Source organism: Trichoderma breve, chromosome 4, assembly GCF_028502605.1.
Source record: "Trichoderma breve strain T069 chromosome 4, whole genome shotgun sequence".
NCBI lineage: Eukaryota > Fungi > Ascomycota > Sordariomycetes > Hypocreales > Hypocreaceae > Trichoderma > Trichoderma breve.
In genome coordinates, this window is record NC_079235.1 from 1,861,209 (window position 1) to 1,883,528 (window position 22,320).

Here is a 22,320-nt window from a genome sequence, read left to right on the forward strand (position 1 = left end):
GGGGTATTTAGCTGCCCTACCGTACTTTTACAATTGTCCGCGCGTAAAACAAATTATATAACCTTCTCCCAAGCGCCCAAGTAGCAGGAAACCAGAAAATAATTGGAAAAAACAAAATGTGAAAAAGAGAAAGACGATGCAAACACCTGCGGCCCTAATCCGGCTGTATCCATCCGTCTTGCGTATCCGTATATCAGCAGTCTAGTATTCTCGGTTCCTCGTGGAGCAATATATCAACGATTCGTCATGGCCATACACCTAGGCAGAAGAGACAAAACATAACACATCCCCTCGTCATCATCGGTTCTGGAGCTTCGAGATTTCGTCCAGCAGATCTTGTAAATCTTCATCCTTGATCTTGTCTGCTAGGGACGGAATCAGCGTCTTGGCCTCGTCGGCGTTTTCGCAGCAAAGTGACCCTTGTAGAGACAACAATCGTTAGCCATTCCGTCATGTATATTCCTTCCCCTCTTTTCTCGCCGCAATCTAGGGGGTGAAGTACCAAGCTGTGCGCGTTCGAATTTCGCCAAGTCCTTGTGCGCACTGAGCAGGCGTTCAACGGCCTCGACGTTCTCCTTCTGCGTGAAACGCGCAAAGTGATCCAGGTAATTCAGAGTTTGGTTCAGCATCCTACAAAGAAAGCGATTCCCCGGTTAGCCATCCGTCAAAGAAAGCGACCCATCGTCCTCTGCCTATTCCTCCGTCTTCCAGCTGCAGGAGTCATTCTGCACATACTCTGTCTCGTTCACGTTTTTGCGATCGTTCCGGCGCTTCGCAACCAGCGCATTGAGGACGAGCGCGGCTTCTGAAAGAGTGAGGGTGTCGACGTGCTGGAATTCGCCCAGGTTCAGCGTCGCAGAGGCTTCCTCGTTGCCTGGCGGAGGAGGCTTCGGGCGTGATGTGCGATTAGACATGGTTGCTCTGTGATTAGTGCGTCTGCTGCAGTTTCTAGAGAGCGACTGGCATCAGAAGGAGAGTGCAGATGGTGTTGCTCCTTATTAATTATGAAATCAAACGACTGAGCAATCCCCGAGGCATGCAGCTGCAACAAGCAAGTTTAAAATGGTGAGACTCTCGCAAAGTTCTGGCGACCAGCCGCTTTCTAAGCCTGTGCTCCAGGCGCGTTCAACGTTGCCTAAACAGAACTAGCGCTGCCGCTGCCGTAATTCTCCCTCCGTGGTATTTCTCCGTATTGCGACTGCAACTGCAACTGCGACCTGATAGATTCATGACGCAAGGTGTACTTGTGCGATAAGATCTGTTCAGAAGATAAGATATCTGACTGTACTTTGGCTTCCATTAAATTTTAAGCTATTCCCGCCAAACAAAGCTGTTGTTTGCCTCTGGAAGCTTTATAGGGATGATATATACAGTTTCGCGCTAAAAGCAGCGGCGCTCTGTTCCTCGGTCGCTATATTCCAGCACCGCCGTCGCATGAAGGTGGCTTCAAAGTAGCCAGCCACTCTCTGCGATCAACAACACACGGAGAATCAATATATAGGGCCGCAAAAGAAGGAATTACACACCAAGACGGGCTCAGGGGTGGATACAAGGTATGCGAGCTCTGTACACCCCTGCAGGTTGAATTGTCGGCCCGCGTTGTTCAGGCATGAGCACCGAACTCACTCATCATAGGATTCATGGTCTCACCTCTATGGATTCATGAGCCTGCAAGGGCCTTATAGAGAACAACATTTCACATCTACTCATACCTTAAGACAACCTACAAGATGTATGTCATGCGTTATGTTTCCCCGCGAGCTAGACACCACCAGATCTAACTCATATCCCACCCAGGACTGTCTTCTCTCTCATCATCATCAACAAGGCCGGCGGTCTGATATATAACAAGACATTCCACGACGGCGGCCTCAACAAAATCAGCACAAATGACTATCTTGTGCTAGCCGGAACTTTTCACGGGTAAGATGCACGCTATTGGGGATTCACATTCTACAGAGGCTCATTACTCCTGTCTCTAGTGTTCATGCCATCACCGCGCGTTTGAATCCGGTCAAGCCAGTCGCACAGCCCCCTGCTCCTGGCACCAATGATCCGCCTGGCCGACCAGAGCCATCGTCTGGACTAGAGGTCTTGGAGACAGAGAACTTTCGAATGCAGTGCTTTAATACTCTAACGGGCACCAAGTTCCTGCTCTTCACTGAGACCACCCAGACAAATGTGGACGTGACCATTAAGAAGATATACGACTTGTACGCCGATTACGTCATGAAAAATCCCTTTTACTCTCTAGAGATGCCTGTACGATGCGACATCTTTGACCGAAAGCTACTGTCGTACATTAGAGAGATTAACAACCGGTGAGAAGGGAGTTTTTAGGGTCGGTAGCTTGCGTGGAGCGGGAGAATCAGGGCATCAAACTTAGACTCAATATCCAGTCCTCAAATTAATCGTGATTATCATGTCTAGCGTTTCTCCTCTAAGGTTCCACTGGATCTGGATATTTAGTATACACTTTCAATCAAGGCACCAAGACTATGATGCTCATTAAGAAGTATCCATCTTATCACCGCGGTCCTTATCCTTGTCCGCACTGCCTCCACTGCCACTGCCTTCGTTCTCCTCTTTGACACTTTCTAGCGATGCCTTCTTTGCCTCTTCTTCCTGTTCCTTTGCCAACTTCTCTTGTCTGGCCTTCTCTTCCTCCATACTCATGCGCAGAGCAAGAGCCAGCTCGGGTTCAATCGCCGGGTCAAATCCAAATTCGAACTCGTCGTTGCCTCCAGCACCACCAGCGCCCGCTCCAGCCCCTTCGCCAAGCATAATGGGTGTGGAGATCAGCTGGTCACTCAACAGCTTGCTGCTAGGCGGGATGACGACCAAGTGTGAACCCTCATTGCCCTTGACGGCCTCGTTGAATGCTTGCAGCTTCTTCTGCGTGGCATCATCGTCGAGGTCGCCAAACAGAACGAAATCGACAGAAATGTTGCCCTTCTTCATCTTCTTAGCTAGCTGTACTAGCTCCTTCTCTTGATCTTCGACGGGGGAGCAAACAAATGCTATTATTCGTTGGCGCTGGGATCGGTTCTGTCGGTGCTTGAGGGCGAGCTACGAACCAAAGTCAGCGCACACACATCAACATGACACATGTGCACGAGAGAAACAACATACCGTCGCAATTTGGATACCCGTCTTTAGGTGAGACGATCCACCAATCTTCTTCTTTGTCCTGTGCAGGCCTTCGAGGATCTTGCCCTGCTCTGTGGTGAGGGTGACGAGCACTTCCGGGCCTTTCCCACCCATGCTCATCAGGCCGACAGATGACTCTGGGTTGCCCTGAGTAATGCTTTGGAACAGCACGTTTACGGCGTCCACTTGTGAGTCGAATCTGGTTGGTTGGTAGTCTCCATTTCGGCTGCTTTCGCTGTTGTCCACCACCACCATAACAGCCTCGAGAACCATTGTAGCTGCGAATGAGGGCGCTGGGCCACTAGATTGCTTATTTGGTGACTTTGGATATGATATTCAGGTCCAAAGATTCAGGTCGCCGTTGGGAGAGAATGTGCAAGTTGGTGAGGCAAGGAGATGTAGAGAGACAAGTTGGTAATTGATGTTCGACAATCTGGTTGTTGGAGCTTCGAGTGTCGTAAGGCCGGTTCAGCCTGGTAGGTGCAAGATCGGTGCATGCAGGAATGCTAGGAAAATATGTATATATACTTATTACATTGATTATTTTACATGCAAAAATGGCAAATCTCAAGTATAGAAACTAACTCACTAACAAGCCAATTCTGCGGGTCAGATTGTGCTGATTACATAACCAGTAGCAAGCAGTAGCTCACTCATTGATTTAGTTTGTTTACTTTCAAGTCATTGTCTCACCTGTTGCACGACTGCATGCACGCATTCGCATTCCCTCATTCGCATTGCGATTCCTGATCTCCCTCCTTCACAAGTACTTTCAAGGAGAGGCACAACCACAACACATTCAAAAGCCATGGCTCCTACACGACCAAGAAAGCAAGCCTCGACCGAGTCGAGCGCTTCGCAAAAGAAACACGCGACATCCAGCGGCTCCGATACCCCGTCAACACCACAACGAACCCCCATTAGAAAGAAACAGACGGGAATCACCTTACAGCAAAAGCAAGCCTTGATCGAGAACCTGCGACTTGAAAGTACGCGATTTCGACCTCTACAAGTGTAACACAGGCTGACATTTTTCTTTTCTTGCCTTCCTGTAGTCACTGAGCGAGCCCGCAGATTACGCGCCCAGTATCATCTCCAGGCGCAGGGCCTCAGGTCGCGAATTGAGATTCGTCTCAACCGGATACCAACTGCTCTCAGGAAGGCCACTATGGGCGACCTACTCCTCAAATACGCAGATCAGGCGCAAGGAGGGCCCAACCGCCCGCTACCGCAACCTGTCAAAGATCTGCCTATACTGCCAAGTCCTCAAAAGCCTATCCACCAAACCACTCGCGCGCCACAGGTTGGACGCGCCCAGAAGCGGTTGAGGTGAATTGCGTCTAAATACGCTGTAATTTTTGTTTCTCTTTCTTTCCTTTGAGACTAACTGACCTACTAGCAATGAAATCACTATGGATAAAGAGAATGAGCTTCAAAAAGGCGAGCGTCCTAAGAAGAGGACTCGCGGCGAGGATGGTGGCTTGGTTCACCCAGCGCAGGTTTTGTCACCTACCTCGTCCAACTCTCGTTTGGCAAACCGCAGTCGCGCAACGTCCCCCACCAAGTCATATCTGTATAAATCCAACTCTCCTCTAAAGGCTGGTAGCCCAACTCGACCAACTGCCACAAATCTGGGGACGCGTACGGGAGGGCTCAGAAAGGTCACTACGACATCCAACTCAAGCTCAAGCTCCAGTGGAGCAACACCGGCAGCGGCAGCGCGGACAAAGCGCACCGCAACAGCCGTGCCTACTGGGCTCCGAACTAAGCTTGGAGCCCGAACAACGCGCAAGGCTAGCGACAATACTGAATCGAGTGATGGAAGCGCAAATACAGTGCTCCAAAAGACTGCAGGGAAGGGCAACAGTGCAATTCCAAGAAAACCTGTCCCAAGGAGTGCGAAGAAACCCGCCTCAGGAGGGATAGTTAAGTCAACAGCGAAGGTGGCAACTGCTGTGTCTACCACTACTACCGGGAGAACATTGAGAAAGAGAGGATGAGGAAATGGATTTGAAATTTTGAGGATCTTGGAGATCTTGGGGTTTAGGATCGGGACACTTTGCGTTGGAAGCCTCGGCGGCAGGCAGCCGGTAGGCATGTTTTACGGGAAGCGGTTCAAATGTGTTTTTATTGGCACTTGGGATACACGGAGTTTGGGCATGTAACAACACTAGGCATTGTTGGACTAAGAAGCAACGGGAATCAGGCGTTTTATTTCGATTAATTGCTCATAAGGAATATCATTTCTTCTTCTTGTCGTCAACGAACTCGATGTTGTCCTCTGGTACATCCTTGTACTTTTCCAGAATGAATTCTTCCAGTTCGTCGCTCACATCTCCCTGGACAACGATTTCCTCGCCGCCGCTGGGAAGCTTTGTCACGGAGGATCCTGTTGCAAACTTCTTTCCGAAATCCTTGGCAACCTATGGCGAAATACAAGTTAGAGTCGTTCCGGCGTCAGAAGCCAAAGCTGCACCAAACAACGCACCTTTTTCAGATCCAGACCGAACGCCTCCAGACCAATGACAGCCGTGACAAACTTTTTCTTGTTTCTCTCGATCCGCTTGATGGTAACGACGCTCGTGGCCAGCTTGGTGGCCTGCTTTTGCTCTGCAGCCTCGGCCTTGGCAGCCTTCTTCTGCGCGTCCTTGGCGGCTCTCTTCTGGGCATCGATCGAGAGAGACGAAGCGGCGGCTTCCAAAGCCTCTGGGGACCATATCCTCTCATACATGGCAGGCTGGTTCTTCTCTAGCCATTCCTGGCACTTCTTGACGGTGCCTCCATACTCGCAGTACTACTTGGTCACAGTTGAGCTCGAGACATCAAAACAGCGGGACGTGGTCGATTTTTTCATACCTCTGGAGGCAGAGTACACACTGCAGCAAGAAAGCACCAGTTAGAACCAACAAACCAAGATGATTGAGCAGCCAGGAGAAAATAATCAGGGACACAGGGGGTTGCAACGTACCTCCGCAGTAAATCACATTTCTGCTCTGAAGCTCCACGGGCGCCTCGGGTTGTTCTGTGTCTGCCATTGTTGGTTGCAGACGCTGGCTGTTCTATAGTAGAGCTACAGGAACAAGACGCGTGCAACTCTCTCCTTGTATCTCTCGTCAAGTCACAACTTGGCGGGGTAAATTCAGCGAGGCATGGCGGGGCTCGTTTTTGCTGGCGACGTCAATTGCCTGAGGTACCTGGCAGATGTACCTCGTACCTCCAGGCGCTGCTAGCGGGTTCCTCCCGTACTGGTGCAGCGGCTGGGCGCCTGAGGCCAGAAAGAGCTCTACTGTAAACATTCGGGTGAATACTCGCTTCATGCAATACGAGTCTTCGTACATTGAAGAACTTGTCGCAGTCGAGCCGCCGTCCCCTTACATGAGCATAATGAAGAAATTCGTCATTTCGTTTATCCTGTTGACAACCTTATCTTGCAGCGCTAGCAGTCTCTTCATCAAGTGATGAAAAGTTCCTGGTGCATACCCGCGTCAGTAGCGCTGCGCGGTCGACAGTCGGCACACTGAAGCTGGTGAGCATCTGCAGCAAGAAGCTATGTTGTAATTTCCAAGCTTCATCATCAGTCGCGGCCACTTCATTCTGCATCAATAGTTGTCGTCACTTGATTGCGAACCAGGTTTCCAGGCGTCAACAACAAGCGATCTCGTCTATTGGAATTTGGCGCTGCAATAAACCCTCCCAGCTGCAGCTGCACCCTGGTGACGACCAGCATGTTAGCCGCCCAACTTTGGCGGAAGCCATCGCCATTGGCCATTTCTCTCGCTCGACTCCCCACGACGGCGAGAGTGTGTGTGCAACCGCCAACCAGTCATCGCTTTGCCAAGACGGCGGCCAGGAAATTGGCTAAATATAGAAGCAAAGCTCAATAGCTGATTGGACGAGTTTCTCTCAATAGTGGCTTGACCGCGATCTCGCCTGCGATGGACATCGTTCACATCGGGTCATGAAGCCCGTCCTGATGCCCTTCAAGCCGCCCTCTCTCGAGGCATCCCAGGGTTAGATGCGCCGGCGCGGCGTCACTACCTTGCAACTTGGCTCTGTTGTCTTTGCTGTCCGCCACATCACCCTGTGCCCAATATGCACCGCCTCGTCATACGAGCGAGAGCTGGGCCGTCCATAGGCGCCGAGTAACCTTTAGCCGCCCATCCCCAATCGAGCGCCATCTAGGTAGCTTTCTAATAAGACCCAACCTGCCCGAACCAACAGTCTCGGCATTTCTATCTCTTTGCCTCTATTTCTCTTAATTCTCTTCTTTGCGGCGTGGTCTGTGTGCAGTAATAGACGCTTTGTTGATCGAAGCAGCCCATCGTTCGAGCTTTTGCATATCGTCGCCGGCCGTCGAGCGTCTTTGAGTTTAATACTTTAATTTTTTTTTTTTTTTAATTTCCTCTCGATTACGATACATATTAATTGTTTATTTCCTTATTCTTCCATCCTTTATCATACCCCTTGTTATCACTATCTGGAATAGTGTCTGCGTTACACAATGGCTGAGCCAACACACTTTATACCCAACAACCGTCAACCCCGAGAGTCTTCGCTGGATCGAAGATCAAGGAGGTGTCTTAATCCCATAATAGAAGAGGAAACCGAGAATGTTCATGCTCAAGCCAGTGCAAAGGGAAAGAGGGCCGATACGTCGCATCTCAACATCACAGCATGGCTATCACCGATGAGCGATCATTTTCCGACTCCAAGGGGAGTACACTATCTCGCTGCCCCGATCCTTCCATCATCGCCGTCGACAGTATCAGCCGATGAGAGTTCACCAACATCATTCTCCAACTCGAACTCGTGGAACCGAACCAGTTCAGTTACCGATGGTACCGAATTCGATGAGCTGTACGATCTCTATGATGTATCTGACGATGAAGCGAACCGGGGGCTGCGCCGTTCATCATCCGTCCGAAGATCTCGAGGCACGTCCATGGTTTTTGAACCAGTCATCAGACAACCCACTCCTCTCGTGATCCCACCTACTAGAGATGAGAGTGACGAAGCCTGGACTGCCGTCGATGAGTTCAAGAAGATTACCTCTCCGCTGCCGTTGACCCCATCTGCAAATCTTCCCATGTCCCCTGCGCAGAAGGACTTCTTCGGCAAGCAGCAAGCTTTGGATATCCCTACAATCTCAGCGCCACCGTCTCTTGATGGAAGCCTGTCATCCGAGCAACTCGCTACTATGAGTTCCCCTCCCACTCCGGTGATCGGCAACGATGAGACCAACACCGAAGCCCCCTGGACAGGCGTCCATTTGCAGCCTGGTGCTCTGGCAACTTTACACGCCTTGTCTGGTGGGGATGAGGATGAAGACTTTGAGGAGCAAGATAATGAGACTGCTGAGCCCAATCAGGCGCAACCCCAGCAGGTCCCTGAAATGCAACAGAGTTCTCTGCGACTTGTTACCAATTTTTTATCTCAGGCAACTCGGGAGAACACCAATGTTGCCCGTCAGTCTTTGGCGGGGCTTACAAGGCTCAGCATTCCATCTCCCGGCGGCTTCTTTTCTGGATTGTCACCTCGAAGCAGGAATACTTGGCACCCTAGAACCCTCTCGCCGCTCGATTTAATCCCCCCGACATCTACAACAGCAGAGCAGTTTTATCGTTGCCCTTGGAACGCCAGCATCGATGCATCCATTCCCCCAGTTCCTCAGCGGGACGAAGCCGAGGACTTCTACCGAAGCGTGAGCTTGATGTCGTCTGCCCCTGTTGAGCATATCGTAGAGGTTCAAGCCGATGAGATCAACGAGGATGATTTACCTACTGCTAGGCCCATCCTCAATCTCCAGACGAATACCCAAGTAAGCGAGGCCGCCAAGTCTCCTTCTTCTCCCGATGCGGACGATATCCCAACCGAAATCGTTGAAGACTACGACCCTAGCTATGCTCGAAAGCAACAACTGGAAGCCCTTTCCAATCTTGACCGCACTGGGCTGTGGCTTATGGCACAGCGAGCGTATCTCAAAGGCGTGGATGATGTTGAGACTAATGGCGCTTTGGAAACAATTGAGGAAGATTTGGATGAGGAAGATGAAGAGGACGTCAAGTTGGAGACCAAAACTGAGCCTGAATCCGAGCAGAAGCATGGCCAGAAGGATGTCGTGGCAAAGAAGACTGTGCGGTTTTCCAACATCATTACTACAACTGTGGTGCCAAAGAGCCTCCCATCGAAGCTTCTTCGTAAGGAATCCGCCTACTACCGAGCCTTCCAAGACTACATCGTCCGAACTCAGCAAAGCGATGTTTTTGTTTTTCAACAGGCCCGCTTCGAGGCTCTTCAAGCGCAAAGGGTTGCGCTTCGCACTGCTCACCACAGCCAACTGCTGGGAAAGTACCAACTTAGTGTTGTGCCCCAGTCCGCAAAGAAGCGCCTGAGTGCTAACGTCGTGCGCGGCGACGACATTCTGCTTGACGACCCGGAAACGTTGCGAAAGGAGAAGGAGGCTGAGGCCATGAAGCAAATGACCATGGCTTCGTGGCATGTTGCTGCAGTGAAGTTCCTCAACGGTGGGAAACTCATTTCTGCACCAGTCACCAAGCGTCTGGCCCGACTCTCGCGAATGGCACCCGGCAAAGATGGTGTTGCTCGCGATAGAGCCAGGATCTTGGACCTTGGCGGCCAGTCGAGCTGCGATTGGGCATGGCACTGCGCCCTCCTGTATCCTAACACCAAGGTTTACACCGTCACCACCAAGGCGGTTCGCCAGCTCTCCAACTCAAACATCCGAGGCCCACCCAACCACCGTCAGGTTGCCGTAGAGCGACTGACCAAGCTTCCCTTTGCGGACAATCAGTTTGATCTGATCTCCGCCCGTGAGCTCCACAGTCTCCTTAAGTTTATTGGTGAGAATGGTGAGGATGAGTGGGAGAACTGCCTTCGCGAATGCATGCGAGTCTTGAAGCCTGGCGGTTACCTTGAGTTTTCCCTTCTCGACTCAGATATCATGAACGCTGGCCCATTGGGCCTTGCTAAGAGCGTGGAGTTTGGCTTCACCCTGAAGACTCTCGGTTATGACCCTAGCCCAACAAAGCTGTGGCTGGGCCGGCTTGCTCGTGCTGGTTTCCACGATGTCCGTCGCGCCTGGGTATGTCTCCCTGTTGGGGCCAAGCCAGTGGTCAAGCCTCCCACTCCTCCCAAGGACAGCCCATCTGGAGCAGATGTCAAGGTCTGCCAGATGGACGCAATGGTTATGGGAAGCACAGATGATATCGCTAGCGTCTGCAGCATCGCTGGCGGCTGGAGCTGGGAGCGATGGCTCCTCCGATGCGAGATGGAGAAAGTTGCTGGTGAATTGAGACTTGTGGACACCGTGACTGCCAGCCCAGCCATTAAGGAAGCGGGCAAGTGTCTCGAGGGTGTCCACGCCGTGATGGAGGAGGGACGCAACGGCAGAGCAGGCTTCCGCATGCTCAACGGGTATGCCAGGAAGCCTCTGGCGACCAAGGCATGATTGCCCGCTGTGTTGTGAAACTGTTTTGAACACTTGATGAGCCAGGACGCTCTTTTTTGCTTGTTTCTTTTGTCTCCCCTTTTTGCCATGTATTGCTTTGGGAGGCTATGTCAAGCTACAGGCGTTGTTTAGTCCCTGGATGGACGAGATACTCTTGGGATAGCGAGTAATACTTGGTATTCTCGCAAGAGCTTGTTGTGTTTGGACTTATCCTGGGGGAGCTGGGGGATGATATATGATGATTGCACAGAATTCAAATGATAGTATACACCTACAACTTATAACTACCCAAGCTTGAATAGAAAAATGAATGGAATACGATTATATAATTTCAGTAAATATTCTAAGTTGGCTATCTCGCCCCCAAGTGATTACAGTTTTAAGTGTTATATGGGAGAAGCATCTTTTATCTACCCGAGTCTTCAACCATCTGCTGTCAACGCTGCCTTCATCTAAAATTTAGTTATGAAGTTAGGTATTTACCTTCTTCTCCGTAGATCTAGTACCTATCAAGTGAGTAAGCCGCATTTATGATGCATTGGATTGCTCGTAGCTATCTTCCTTGTGATGAAGAAATTCCGGCTGCTTCTAAGTTCTAGGGTAAGCACGGGACCCAGCGCGGGGAAGAGTGGGCGCATTCCATTCGCCGAAATTTTGGGGCTGGTGCCGCCCGAGCTAGTTCATGCAGAAGAACCATCCGACTAGGTATCCAATCGCAAACATCATCAAAGCGAACAAGCCCAGTTGATGCCTCGAGACAGCGGCAGAAACCGACAACCACGACTCCCAAACTCGAACTCGAGCGCAAATCAGAGCACAGGAAGAGGGCAAATGTCGAACCCAAACAACTGGCAGGAGGAGGCGATGCGGCGTCTGCGCCAGATGCAGACGCGGGGCGGGTATCCCGGACGAGGAGGACCGCAGATGCCCAGAGGAGCAAACGGCGCCTTGATTGGAGGAATCTTGCTGGCGGGTGGCGCTTGGGTGCTGTCGAACTCGCTGTTCAACGTGGACGGTGGTCACCGAGCGATCAAGTACCAGCGATTAAGAGGCGTGAGCAAGGAGATTTACAGCGAAGGTAAGGATGGATCCAGACGGAGGGAGCTGTTGGAGACTTTTTGGGGTTATGCTGGACATCCACTCGGCAAAATGTTCAATGGAAGAAGGGAAAACTGACCATGAGGATGCTTTTAGGAACACACATCAACATTCCTTGGTTCGAGACACCCATCATCTACGATGTACGAGCGAAGCCGCGCAATGTTGCTTCGCTGACTGGCACCAAAGACTTGCAGATGGTCAACATCACCTGCCGTGTTCTGTCAAGACCGAATGTCGAAGCTCTGCCTCAGATCTACCGAACACTCGGAACCGACTACGATGAGCGAGTGCTGCCATCAATTGTGAACGAGGTCCTGAAGAGCGTGGTCGCTCAGTTCAATGCCAGTCAGCTCATTACACAGCGAGAGATGGTCGCCCGATTAGTACGGGAGAACCTGTCTCGCCGAGCTGCGCGATTCAATATCCTACTCGATGATGTGTCTCTGACGGTAAGTCATACCCACAAAAACAGCATCCAGTGCAAATGTCTATGTAACATTCTCTAACGTCTTGTCTCCGATATAGCATCTTGCCTTTTCCCCAGAGTTCACAGCCGCTGTCGAAGCCAAGCAGGTTGCGCAACAGGAGGCACAGCGAGCAGCCTTTGTTGTAGACAAGGCCCGACAGGAGAAGCAGGCCATGGTTGTCAAGGCGCAGGGTGAGGCTCGATCCGCCGAGCTGATTGGCGAGGCCATCAAGAAGAGCAAGGCCTACGTGGAGCTGAAGAAGATTGAGAATGCCAGACTCATTGCTCAGCAGCTGCAAGAGTCTGGAGCCAAGAACAGGCTGATGCTGGATTCTGAGGGCCTGGGTCTGAACGTATTTGAGGAGGAGAAGAAATGAGAGGAAAAACTGGTGAAGGTGGAAGATAATCTCCGCTGCATGCTTGTCTGTACAATGAAAACTGTATTATAAGAATCTACCTATATGGAGGCTGTAATGGGCTCAGAGTACTGGCCACTAAAATATACAGACACGAATCCTCCCTCAGATGATATCGCATCATATATTGTCATCGGCATTTGGTGAACTCTAGGCAGGTTTACGACTGCATCTGCACTAACAGTACATAGCCATCGAGGTAATCAGACAGACTGTTGTAGACTCTATATTTCCCTACATCTCTTTTGATATTGCAAATCATTATTTTTCTTTTGTCGCATTTTTTTCTTCCGACAATGTATTTCCTTTTCCTTCGTTTGCATGCCTAACAGCAGCTTCGGGTGGCGCAAGGCGCCCATCTGCAACCCCACCAGACCAGCTCCAACATCCCACCTCCAGCTTCCGTGCCGTCACTTTCAGCCTTGTGATCCCAGACCTGCCAACTCCACAAACAGTCATCCCGACAGAGCCTCGTCTGTGTAAGCAGAACATCAACGCATCTAGCCTTGCGCGGGATAAACGCACACACTGTTCTCTTTCTTTGGAACGCCCGATAGCCAACCAGTGCATCGCCCGATAACCACCGCCAACATGTTGATCAAGTGAGAGAGCTCGCTCGACCCGAGAATGATGCAACTAGGCTGACAGAGCATACAAACTGCAGGGTGCGAACGTTGACCGGCAAGGAGATCGAACTCGACATCGAGTCCGACTACAAGGTATACATGCGCTCACCATTTACCGCTCGCTATTCCCTGTCACCAGACACAGCGACTGAATCATATTGCGTACAGGTCTCCCAGATCAAGGAGAAGGTGGAGGAGAAGGAAGGCATCCCGCCCGTGCAGCAGCGCCTCATCCACGGCGGCAAGCAAATGTATGCGTTCAACCCCCCTTCCATCGAGCGATTTCTCCCAAAATCCGAAGCTCAACGGGAGGAGTGACACCATAGCTTACTAATTCTCGGATGCAGGACCGATGACAAGACCGCGGCCGAATACAACCTTGTCGCCGGCGACACTCTGCATCTCGTCCTCGCCCTTAGGGGGGGACGGCACTTTCAATGAATGAGCGACGGAAAGCGAAGCGAATAAGTCGACATGTCTCTAAGGGAGCCGAGAGGAGAGCGGTAGATGGGGGAAAATGCGGAAGGACACCATTTTGGTGGTTGATATACGGTATCTTGCTGCCGGTTACGTTGCGTACATTTGGTCATTTGATAGATTGAGCTACATAAATTCATGGCAAGCTCTCCCTGGAAAGCTCTATTATCGCGGAGCTTTCGTATTGAGAATGACGTGGATAGTGATTTGCGGCAAATGGATTGTGAATAGACGGTCGGACTAGAACTAACCAGAACACAAGCAAACTGATAACATGCATGGCACAGCTACGAATCAAAGGGGAGTATTTATATCTGTTCAAATCAAAGACCTTGAATTGATTTAATCAGCTATGTTATAGTAAGCATTGCCTGAATCCTTCCCTACTTGAACCCTTTTCCACTTGTCTCTAATAATTCGCATAGAGTTTTGTGTCATATTTGGCGATATTCGACCATCTTGCCTGTGTCACTGCTAAAAAACAAAAAAACAAAAGAGAAATTGAAAAACAAAGACCATTATTCCTTTATTCAAACCAAAATATCTAAGCCTCGAGGGCCGTGCCGAAACTCCCTTCACCATGCGGTTGGTATGGGTACATCGCGCCCCAGGTATCAAAAGAAGAAAGACAATGCGAGAACGCAGCAAAGCCCCACGACAAAGGAAAAGAACACACCCTAGCCTTTCACTCTATCTCCGCTTGGGTCGCATGAAAATGTCCACCGCCTTACGTTTGCGAGGAGCTGAGGCTGAGGCTGAGGCTGCCGCGGCCTCGTGTCGAGCGTCCACATCTGCCAGAAGTTCCTCGACTGACTGAGGCGAATTTCCTTCGTCCATGGGCGGGGTGGTGCGTGTCGTTGGTAGGTGACTTGACGAAGCTTTCGAAGGAACCATTGACGGCTTCGACTCTGGGGCCTTGGTGATAACTGTAGGCTTGACAGAAGGCTTGAAACCTCCAAACTTTCGCTGGAGGGAGCTGGTAGGTGCCTTTGGTGCGGCCTTGGCAGCGGATTTGGGAGTAGGTTGCTTTGATTTGGCTGAATCATCGTAGTCGTCATTGCCGCCATCGTCGTCTTCAGAATCAGAGACAAAGGTGGCTCGTCGTTCAAATTCTTCCAGGGCAGCTTCCAAATGCGAGACCTTTTCCTTGGGGGCTGGTCGATATGCTGGCTGTGCAGCCCTTTTGTGGTCATTGATCATGGCCGCTGGGGCTTTCATAACGACAGGGCGTCTCGACGGAGCTTTGATGGGCCGTGAAAGGGAGCCGTGAATGTTGGCGATCTCTTTGACTTCGCGGCGGACCTTTCGCATCACGCTTGCTCCATTTGCAGTTTTTGTGCGGCTGCCACCACCAAACATCAGGGCGTTGGAACTACCCTCACGGGGGCCAGTGTAGCGTCTGATGGCGAACTTTGCGGAACTGGGAAGGGCTTTGCCGCTGACAATCTTGCTGGTGTTTTTCTCCTTATCTTGGCGGAGGCCGGCGAGGGCGGACTTGAGCTTGTTCTCGCTCTCTTGGAGAGCCGTGTCGTGTTCATTCTTGTACTTCTCCCAGACCTTGTACCATTTCTTGGGGTCCCTTGGCTGGTATGCTTTGGTTTTGGATTCCAAAGGGAAGTCGCGCTCAATGAACTTCAGCCATATCTCTGCAGTCTGGCCTTCGATTTGAGGTGAATTGAGTTCAATCTGTCGGAGTTGAGCGGGATTGTCCACCTTGATAAGAATTTCGCGGACAGTCTCATAACTGAGAAAGCCAATGTTGTCGATATCCCGGATATTCTTAAGGCAGGCCATGATCGCGAGTTCTCTGAGTGATTTGAGGAAAGACATGATGGGCAGGATGTGAGTCGGGGGAGCCGACGACTTATATAGGAAGTAAATACGGATGGGTAAACAAAAGTGAATGGCGTCTGATAGGCTTTTCAAAACAAAATCAACAAAGAGTCAGTTTTTGATTAAGTCCCTAGCAACGGACAAAGTAGTAGTGAACAGGTAGTGAGTCTAAAGTGAGGCGGCGTCGATAAGGTGGTAGAAATTGAGTAGAAAGTGAGGACCAGCGAGTGCCCTGGCGATTCGTGGCTTGAATCTCCCACCCCCCAAAGCCTATCGGGGCAGTTAATCCGACGCCATGCAAACCATCACGATAGTATAGGATGAAAACGAGGTTATATATGAGTCAAAGACTGGATGACGGGGATATATTAATGCGCGGTAGTGATAATGACTTGCAGTTGCTACGAGTCGCATCTGACGTCTAGGTATGGAAAGGGTCAAACCGTCAGCCTCGTGCACGGACCAGCGCTGCATCCGCTAGTACCAAAGCTGTTGCTGCAGGTTGGCGGTGCAAGTAACGGAGTACGAAGTACCGACACAGTATCGCAAAACGAGCACAGGCATTTCGTCACTGTACACAGTGCGCAGCAACCTTGAGGGGCTCGACAGGCACTCAGCAGTCTGATAGTGCAGAGGAGCCACTGGAGCAGTGCTGCAAGTTTGGGAACCTCAGGCTAGCGCTGGTGCATGTTCTTTGTCACCACCAAGCTCCGACCCACAGTGACGCCTGGTGCTTCGTTTTGCAACCTCACAACTCAACACAAAGCAGCTCGCCGACTTGCCACCGCTCCTCCTTGTGCCGCTCCAATCGAAACACCCGACACAAGATCTCGAACCTCCGGAGAGAAGACTCGAGATGGCCGACTCAGGGTTCGTCAAGTCCGAGTTCGTCAAGCCCGAGCCGGCGGCATCGCCAATGGCAATTGACGAGGACGACCTCTTCGAAGATGCCGGCGACCTGGATTTCTATGACAAGTCAACTCCCGGAAACACATTTGAGACGCTGTATCTTGCGCGCGTCCCCAAATACATGTGGGATGCTTGGATTAAGCTAACGGAGAAGCTGGGCGACGACGACGAGATCCAGATCGGCACGTTACGGACCTGGAACGAGCCACAGATGGACACAATGACAGATGGAAGCCCTCGCGAACTCACCAAGCTGCGCATGCTTCTCACGGCAAACACTCCCGAGCATCAGCTTCTGCCTCGCGAGTACGACCTGGAAATCCTCGACCAGGATGTGAATAATTCCTTCATCTTCAGCGAAGAAGATTTACCGGGCTTCAAATCCAAGAACAAGGCGCGCGCTGATGCTGCAAGTGCCGGTATACCACTGGCCCTTTTACGATCAAGAGGAAACGGCAATTCCGAGAGACCAACCTACGATCGAAGGAGCAGGTACCAGCCCTATTACCGCAAAGCTATCCCGAGTATGTTGGCAATCCTTTACAAGGCAGGTATTCGCACGGGATGCTAATGAATTTTCTCCACAGAGAAGACGAAAATCTTTGGCAAGATTAGATATGATCTACGCGTCGAACCACGGAATCTTCGAGAGGAAGAAGAGCTCTTGGCGAAGCGTATTTTCGAAGCAGAAAACTCCAAGTCGAAGCTTCAAATCATCAGCAGAAACAAGGCCTCTTCCATTATCAACCCCGGATCTGCAGGCTCTGTCAGTTGGGGAGGCAACTTTATTGTGCGTGTGCCTGTTCCCCACTATAGTTTGATGTTGCTACTAACAAGCCCGATTAGAAAAACGCTCCCTCCACCGTCAAGCCCAAGAAGGGCGAGATTCTCAAGGCAACTCGTATTCCGAAGAATCAGCTTCTCGATCTTATTTTCGATTGTTTCCGACAATATCAGTATTGGTCAATGAAGGCACTGCGACAGAGAACTCAGCAGCCGGATTCGTACCTACGCCAGGTCTTGGAAGAAGTTGCCGTGCTCAACAAGAGCGGCCCGTTTGCCAACCACTACTGCCTAAGTGAAGCATATCGAGATAAGGGTGGTAACGATGCCAAGGAGGCTGCTGCGGAGGCCCTGGATGACGATGGGGACGACGATGAGGGAGAAGAAATGGAGGATGTTCTGGTTATGCAATGAACGCTTCTTCGATATGCCATTGCCTATACTTTGATGAGGCAATACATATATAAGACACCGAGGGGTGTTTATATCTCAAAGGAGGAGGTGACGAGAACATTTAATTGTGAAAATAGGGTCAACGGTTGTCGACTGGCGTTGGGGCGTTGGGATATTGGGTTCATGCCGCCCAGAGCATTTGATACCCTTCATGATAGATGATCCTAGCTAAGGGGATAGATCAAATCAAAGGACTATGACTGACTTTTACTTACAACACCCATTTACTGCTCTGTTCATATGGAGCTTGGGATCAAGAATTAAAGACGAGAGCTATGGCTGACCTAACCTTGCAATTTAACTAGGGAACGCCTCTTCAGCACTCCAACGTTGCTGTTATCCCGTGTCGCAAATAATACCGAATACTAGACAAAGTTAATTATAGTAGTAAATGCTAGAGGAATATAGCTACCTAGGTACTAATGGTAGCAGAAAGTAGTACTAGTAGCAAATACTCCAAGAACCTTACCTCAGCTGGACATTTACCTTAGTTTTGTTTGGGTGAATGCCTGTAGTAGTAAATAAACGGCTTCCCGGCTCCAATGCTCAAGCTTCACGTAGTCGCTCGCGTACTGAACAGCTACTCCCTTTTACAATTACATAATAGTCATATACACTCCGTATTCCGTACTAGGTAGAGTAGTACGATATTTATTTGCCCGATTTACTACAAGCAGCAAGTTCTTGATTGGCTAGCAATTGCTTGTGCTGTCTCGGAAGTAGCGGCGTTTCTTCACTTAAGGTACGTCATGTCAGAACCGATTAACCCGGGGTAAGCTATCAATCTTAATTACGGACTGCATGCCATCGCCATTATAGGTTACATCCAGATGGCCAATTCAGGGACGGTAATATCTGATCACTTTGATAGTAATTGCCCACTGACTTGGTTGTTTTTTTGTGTCTTCCATATAATATTAGTACATATCTTTAGCTCGGGGATACATATATTATGCCAGCACCACATCTACTATAGTACGTCATCGATGAGTATCAATCGAGACTTCTGCATCAGCGAAACTACGGGAGTCAGCTTGCCCCTTCCTTCCCTAGCTGCCATCTTGCGAATTGCCGTTCCCAAGCCAAGATAGTCGCAACCTTGAAGCCATTGGTTGCAAACCCCTCACTGTCCAGTACCCGCCCCAACGTACTCCGTACATAATGATAGACTGATAGTCGTTAGTGTTGTTAGTGATGACCTCATACCAGTATTAACATGCCAGCAGTTCCCACTACTTTGGTGGACATGCTCGTAATGTATTTCCACCTCGTGTGGCAGGTATTGGAGACTGGAGCTATAATAGAACGAGAAACCGCGGTTCCGGGGTCCATTTGCCCTCTCATCGAAGCCCGGCCTTTTGTGAGAGAGAATCTACCTTACCTTAGTAAACTGAGCAGAGACTCATCCCAGAACATATCGTGAACATACGGCAATACAGCCACCGCCTTTGTCGCCGAACAACTGTAATATACCAGATTGATACTACCGGCCTGCGCAATGGCGATGCATTCCGCAACCAATCGCCGTGCCCAGTCGGGCGGGTATCTTCCCATTGAAGACTATGGCATGGTGGGCAATATGCACACCTGTGCTCTTGTTGGCCTTGATGGGAGCATCGACTTCATGTGCTGGTGAGTTTTCAAAGACCAACTCACAAGGCCACATGCAATCTTATGTTAAATTCGATCCAGGCCTGATTTTGATTCGCCGTCTGTCTTCTGTCGCCTTCTTGACAAGAACAAGGGAGGCTATTTCAGCGTCTCTCCGCCTCATGATCTCGGCTGTACCACTAAACAGCAGTATCTGCCCTCCTCGTGCATTTTACAGACCAGATACATTCACGAGGAAGGTGTCGTCGATGTCGTGGACTTTTTTCCTAGGCCCAAGAGCGCCAAAGTCATGACCAAAGGCTACAAGCAGAATGCCTATCGTGAGGCCATGACTGTGCAAGAAGAGTTGAAGAAATGGACCGTCCGGCGTGTGGAGTGCATTCGTGGATCCTTGCCCGTAGGTATGAAACACTGCCATTTCTCCTGAGCAAGATTCTAGGATCATTGTGAACAAGTGTAACAGGACTGATCTAACAAATGCCGCAGATGTTGAAATATTCCCTGCGTTTGGCTATGGCTTACACCCCCATGAGACAACACTTTTACGGCCCACACACACATCGGAGGATCGGGAAAGCAAGATCGGGACCTTCCACAGCCAGGATGTTAAGCTTCAGCTTGATGTAGCCGTCGACATGGGGCATCATTATCCAGACATCACTTTTCAAAAAGTCAAGAAAGAGGCCATGCTTGGAGAGGGCTTGGTATCTCGTTTTACTCTCACTGCTGGCCAATCCATTTCATTCATTTTAAGGAATGACATCCCCGATCATATCGCCGAAGTTATCACGGACGAAATCGTGGACCACCAACAGCACGATACTCAGATGTTCTGGTACAACTTCATCACCCAGTCCAAATACAAGGGGCGATGGAGAGAGGTGGTGGCTCGGAGCCTTATGATTTTGAAGTTACTAACATATGGTAAACTGCCATAAAGAGCCACAAACTTTCGGAAGCCCTGCTAATACGCAATATGTAGAGCCAACCGGCGCCATCATTGCCGCCCCTACCTTCTCCCTACCCGAAGACATAGGTGGCGTGAGAAATTGGGATTATCGTTTCTCATGGGTTCGGGACTCGAGCTTTACTATTTACATTCTTCTCCGCCTTGGTTTCAAAGCTGAGGCAGACGCCTACATGGAATTTATCATGGAGCGCTTCACTCAATCCATAGGACCAGATGGTGGATTGCCCATCATGTTCACCATTCGTGGGGAGACTGACATCCCTGAGATCACTTTGGATCACTTTGAAGGCTATCGAGGCAGTGCTCCCGTCCGCATTGGTAACGGCGCTGCTTTCCACCTTCAATTTGATGTATATGGTGAATTGATGGATTCCATCTACTTGTACAACAAATATGGAAAGCCAGTGTCTTGGGATATTTGGTGTGCTGTTCGGCGAATGCTAGGTCTGTATCGTCCGTCATTTTATCGCCTATTACGTTTCGCTGACTTCGTCGCCTGGCAGATTATGTCTTGACCATTATAGGTAGTAAGTACACTGCCAAGCTACGTGTCCTAGGCAGGTGAATTGATCAAATGTAGAAACCGACATGTCCATCTGGGAAGTGCGAGGCGAAAAGCAACGGTTCACCATTTCACAAGTCTTCCTCTGGGTGGCATTTGATCGCGGTCTTCGACTTTCAGAAAAGAGATGTCTCCCATGCCCCAACAGGGCAAAATGGCTGGAAGCCCGCGATAGCATCTATGAAGAGATTATGGAGAAAGGTTCGTGACTACCTCTATCTTATTCAAAAGTCAATACTCCATTCTCACAACATCCTAGGATACAACGAAGAGATGAAGTCATTCATCCAAAGCTATGAAGCTAATACCGTGCTGGATTCGTCCATTTTGCTTGCGCCTCTTGTGTTCTTCATTTCCCCAAGCGACCCTCGCTTTACAAGCACGCTCGATCGAATTATGCTGCCACCAGAGGAAGGAGGATTAACGAGTACTGGGCTGGTGTATCGATATGACACTGATGCGTCAGATGACGGTAAGTCATGGGCCAATATCGAAATAGAAAGTTCGATGAAGCTAACCATCAACTTCTTTTTGCAAAGGCGTTGGAGGAAGAGATGGAGCCTTCTCGATCTGTACGTTTTGGCTAGTTGAAGCCATGACCCGCGCGAGTATCCACGAACCCAAGTATCTCCCACGAGCTTTGAACCTTTTCCAGAATATGCTCCAGTTTTCGAACCACCTGTCCATGTTCTCGGAAGAGATCGCTCGAAGTGGCGAACAGCTAGGCAACACACCACAGGCTTTTAGCCACCTGTCGCTTATCAGTGCGGCGTTCAATCTTGACCGCGTGTTTGAAGGATGGCAAGATTCTCGCTGATGCATCTCTTCTGAATCGCGGCGAAGCTTTCAGTTGTGTTGATTAATTCATTCTGTATTCCTATTTTCCCTTGTTGGGATCCCTGGTTGAAGGTTCAAATGCCAATTCTAAATCTAAATGTTTGTGCACGTGTCGTTGATGCCTCTGACATGCTGTTTAATTCGAACAATCAGAAATGGAAATAAAGTATTCATATCCAAATCTCTCCATCTCGCCCCCTTATCTCGGTATAATTTCATTCTTTCGTTTAACTCTGTATACATGGCTCCTCTAAGATGGCAGATAGCCTTCGCCGCTGATAGGTAGGAACGTCATGTTTGACTGCACCATGGCTCTTCTCATTCAACTGTAGGTAGCGGCTACAAAGGATTTCACCGCTTTCATCGGAATTGGTCCTAATCAAGGGGATTCTGTGGCGTGATCTGACACAACATTCGCATGTTCGAGGCGGATTTCTTGAGTGTAGTTGATGATAGTGACCATTCATCTCGTCATAGTCATTGGTGCCGCATGATTTGAGACGCCGACTCCGGGCTTCGGTTTTGTGACGGGACGACGTCAGAATGTAGATGGTAGACATTGTGCCTCGAAATTCTATGTGGAGTGAGGTTCCAAAAAGATAAGGGGCTCGATGAGGGTTGACAATCTCAAAGTTGAGAGTAGCAGCCAGATGCTGGG

General features: G+C 50.0%; 11 protein-coding genes across 11 annotated transcripts; 7 read left to right on the top strand and 4 right to left on the bottom strand.

Moving 5' to 3' along the window:
- Positions 1-297: 297 nt before the first annotated feature.
- On the bottom strand, positions 298-914 carry T069G_06839 (RNA polymerase rpb4 domain-containing protein; the record flags this gene model as incomplete). Its single annotated transcript, XM_056174049.1, has 3 exons — positions 298-419; positions 503-630; positions 736-914. The coding sequence occupies 3 exons, from the start codon at positions 912-914 to the stop codon at positions 298-300; spliced, it is 429 nt and encodes a 142-aa protein (XP_056027628.1).
- A 641-nt stretch (positions 915-1,555) lies between these two features.
- On the top strand, positions 1,556-2,325 carry T069G_06840 (sybindin-like family domain-containing protein; the record flags this gene model as incomplete). Its single annotated transcript, XM_056174050.1, has 3 exons — positions 1,556-1,566; positions 1,798-1,923; positions 1,983-2,325. The coding sequence occupies 3 exons, from the start codon at positions 1,556-1,558 to the stop codon at positions 2,323-2,325; spliced, it is 480 nt and encodes a 159-aa protein (XP_056027629.1).
- Positions 2,326-2,508: 183 nt separating this feature from the next.
- On the bottom strand, positions 2,509-3,423 carry T069G_06841 (von willebrand factor type A domain-containing protein; the record flags this gene model as incomplete). Its single annotated transcript, XM_056174051.1, has 2 exons — positions 2,509-3,069; positions 3,133-3,423. 2 exons carry the CDS (start codon positions 3,421-3,423, stop codon positions 2,509-2,511), a joined length of 852 nt encoding a protein of 283 aa, XP_056027630.1.
- Positions 3,424-3,958: 535 nt separating this feature from the next.
- On the top strand, positions 3,959-4,960 carry T069G_06842 (uncharacterized protein; the record flags this gene model as incomplete). The annotated part of the gene is made up of 4 exons (XM_056174052.1): positions 3,959-4,139; positions 4,206-4,479; positions 4,550-4,895; positions 4,949-4,960. The coding sequence occupies 4 exons, from the start codon at positions 3,959-3,961 to the stop codon at positions 4,958-4,960; spliced, it is 813 nt and encodes a 270-aa protein (XP_056027631.1).
- A 430-nt stretch (positions 4,961-5,390) lies between these two features.
- Positions 5,391-6,185, bottom strand: T069G_06843 (translation initiation factor SUI1 domain-containing protein; the record flags this gene model as incomplete). The annotated part of the gene is made up of 4 exons (XM_056174053.1): positions 5,391-5,573; positions 5,639-5,944; positions 6,007-6,026; positions 6,119-6,185. 4 exons carry the CDS (start codon positions 6,183-6,185, stop codon positions 5,391-5,393), a joined length of 576 nt encoding a protein of 191 aa, XP_056027632.1.
- A 1,466-nt stretch (positions 6,186-7,651) lies between these two features.
- Positions 7,652-10,618, top strand: T069G_06844 (methyltransferase domain-containing protein; the record flags this gene model as incomplete). Its single annotated transcript, XM_056174054.1, has 2 exons — positions 7,652-10,447; positions 10,502-10,618. 2 exons carry the CDS (start codon positions 7,652-7,654, stop codon positions 10,616-10,618), a joined length of 2,913 nt encoding a protein of 970 aa, XP_056027633.1.
- An 831-nt stretch (positions 10,619-11,449) lies between these two features.
- On the top strand, positions 11,450-12,562 carry T069G_06845 (SPFH domain / band 7 family domain-containing protein; the record flags this gene model as incomplete). Its single annotated transcript, XM_056174055.1, has 3 exons — positions 11,450-11,696; positions 11,813-12,168; positions 12,245-12,562. 3 exons carry the CDS (start codon positions 11,450-11,452, stop codon positions 12,560-12,562), a joined length of 921 nt encoding a protein of 306 aa, XP_056027634.1.
- A 630-nt stretch (positions 12,563-13,192) lies between these two features.
- T069G_06846 (ubiquitin family domain-containing protein) lies at positions 13,193-13,668 on the top strand (the record flags this gene model as incomplete). The annotated part of the gene is made up of 4 exons (XM_056174056.1): positions 13,193-13,203; positions 13,266-13,320; positions 13,396-13,478; positions 13,575-13,668. 4 exons carry the CDS (start codon positions 13,193-13,195, stop codon positions 13,666-13,668), a joined length of 243 nt encoding a protein of 80 aa, XP_056027635.1.
- A 726-nt stretch (positions 13,669-14,394) lies between these two features.
- T069G_06847 (RNA polymerase II transcription factor SIII (Elongin) subunit A domain-containing protein) lies at positions 14,395-15,534 on the bottom strand (the record flags this gene model as incomplete). The annotated part of the gene is made up of 1 exon (XM_056174057.1): positions 14,395-15,534. One exon carries the CDS (start codon positions 15,532-15,534, stop codon positions 14,395-14,397), a length of 1,140 nt encoding a protein of 379 aa, XP_056027636.1.
- Positions 15,535-16,393: 859 nt separating this feature from the next.
- Positions 16,394-17,643, top strand: T069G_06848 (transcription initiation factor IIF, beta subunit domain-containing protein; the record flags this gene model as incomplete). Its single annotated transcript, XM_056174058.1, has 3 exons — positions 16,394-16,970; positions 17,034-17,236; positions 17,293-17,643. The coding sequence occupies 3 exons, from the start codon at positions 16,394-16,396 to the stop codon at positions 17,641-17,643; spliced, it is 1,131 nt and encodes a 376-aa protein (XP_056027637.1).
- A 1,537-nt stretch (positions 17,644-19,180) lies between these two features.
- On the top strand, positions 19,181-21,642 carry T069G_06849 (glycosyl hydrolases family 15 domain-containing protein; the record flags this gene model as incomplete). Its single annotated transcript, XM_056174059.1, has 8 exons — positions 19,181-19,314; positions 19,375-19,694; positions 19,780-20,217; positions 20,276-20,707; positions 20,767-20,790; positions 20,844-21,026; positions 21,085-21,297; positions 21,365-21,642. The coding sequence occupies 8 exons, from the start codon at positions 19,181-19,183 to the stop codon at positions 21,640-21,642; spliced, it is 2,022 nt and encodes a 673-aa protein (XP_056027638.1).
- Positions 21,643-22,320: the final 678 nt, after the last annotated feature.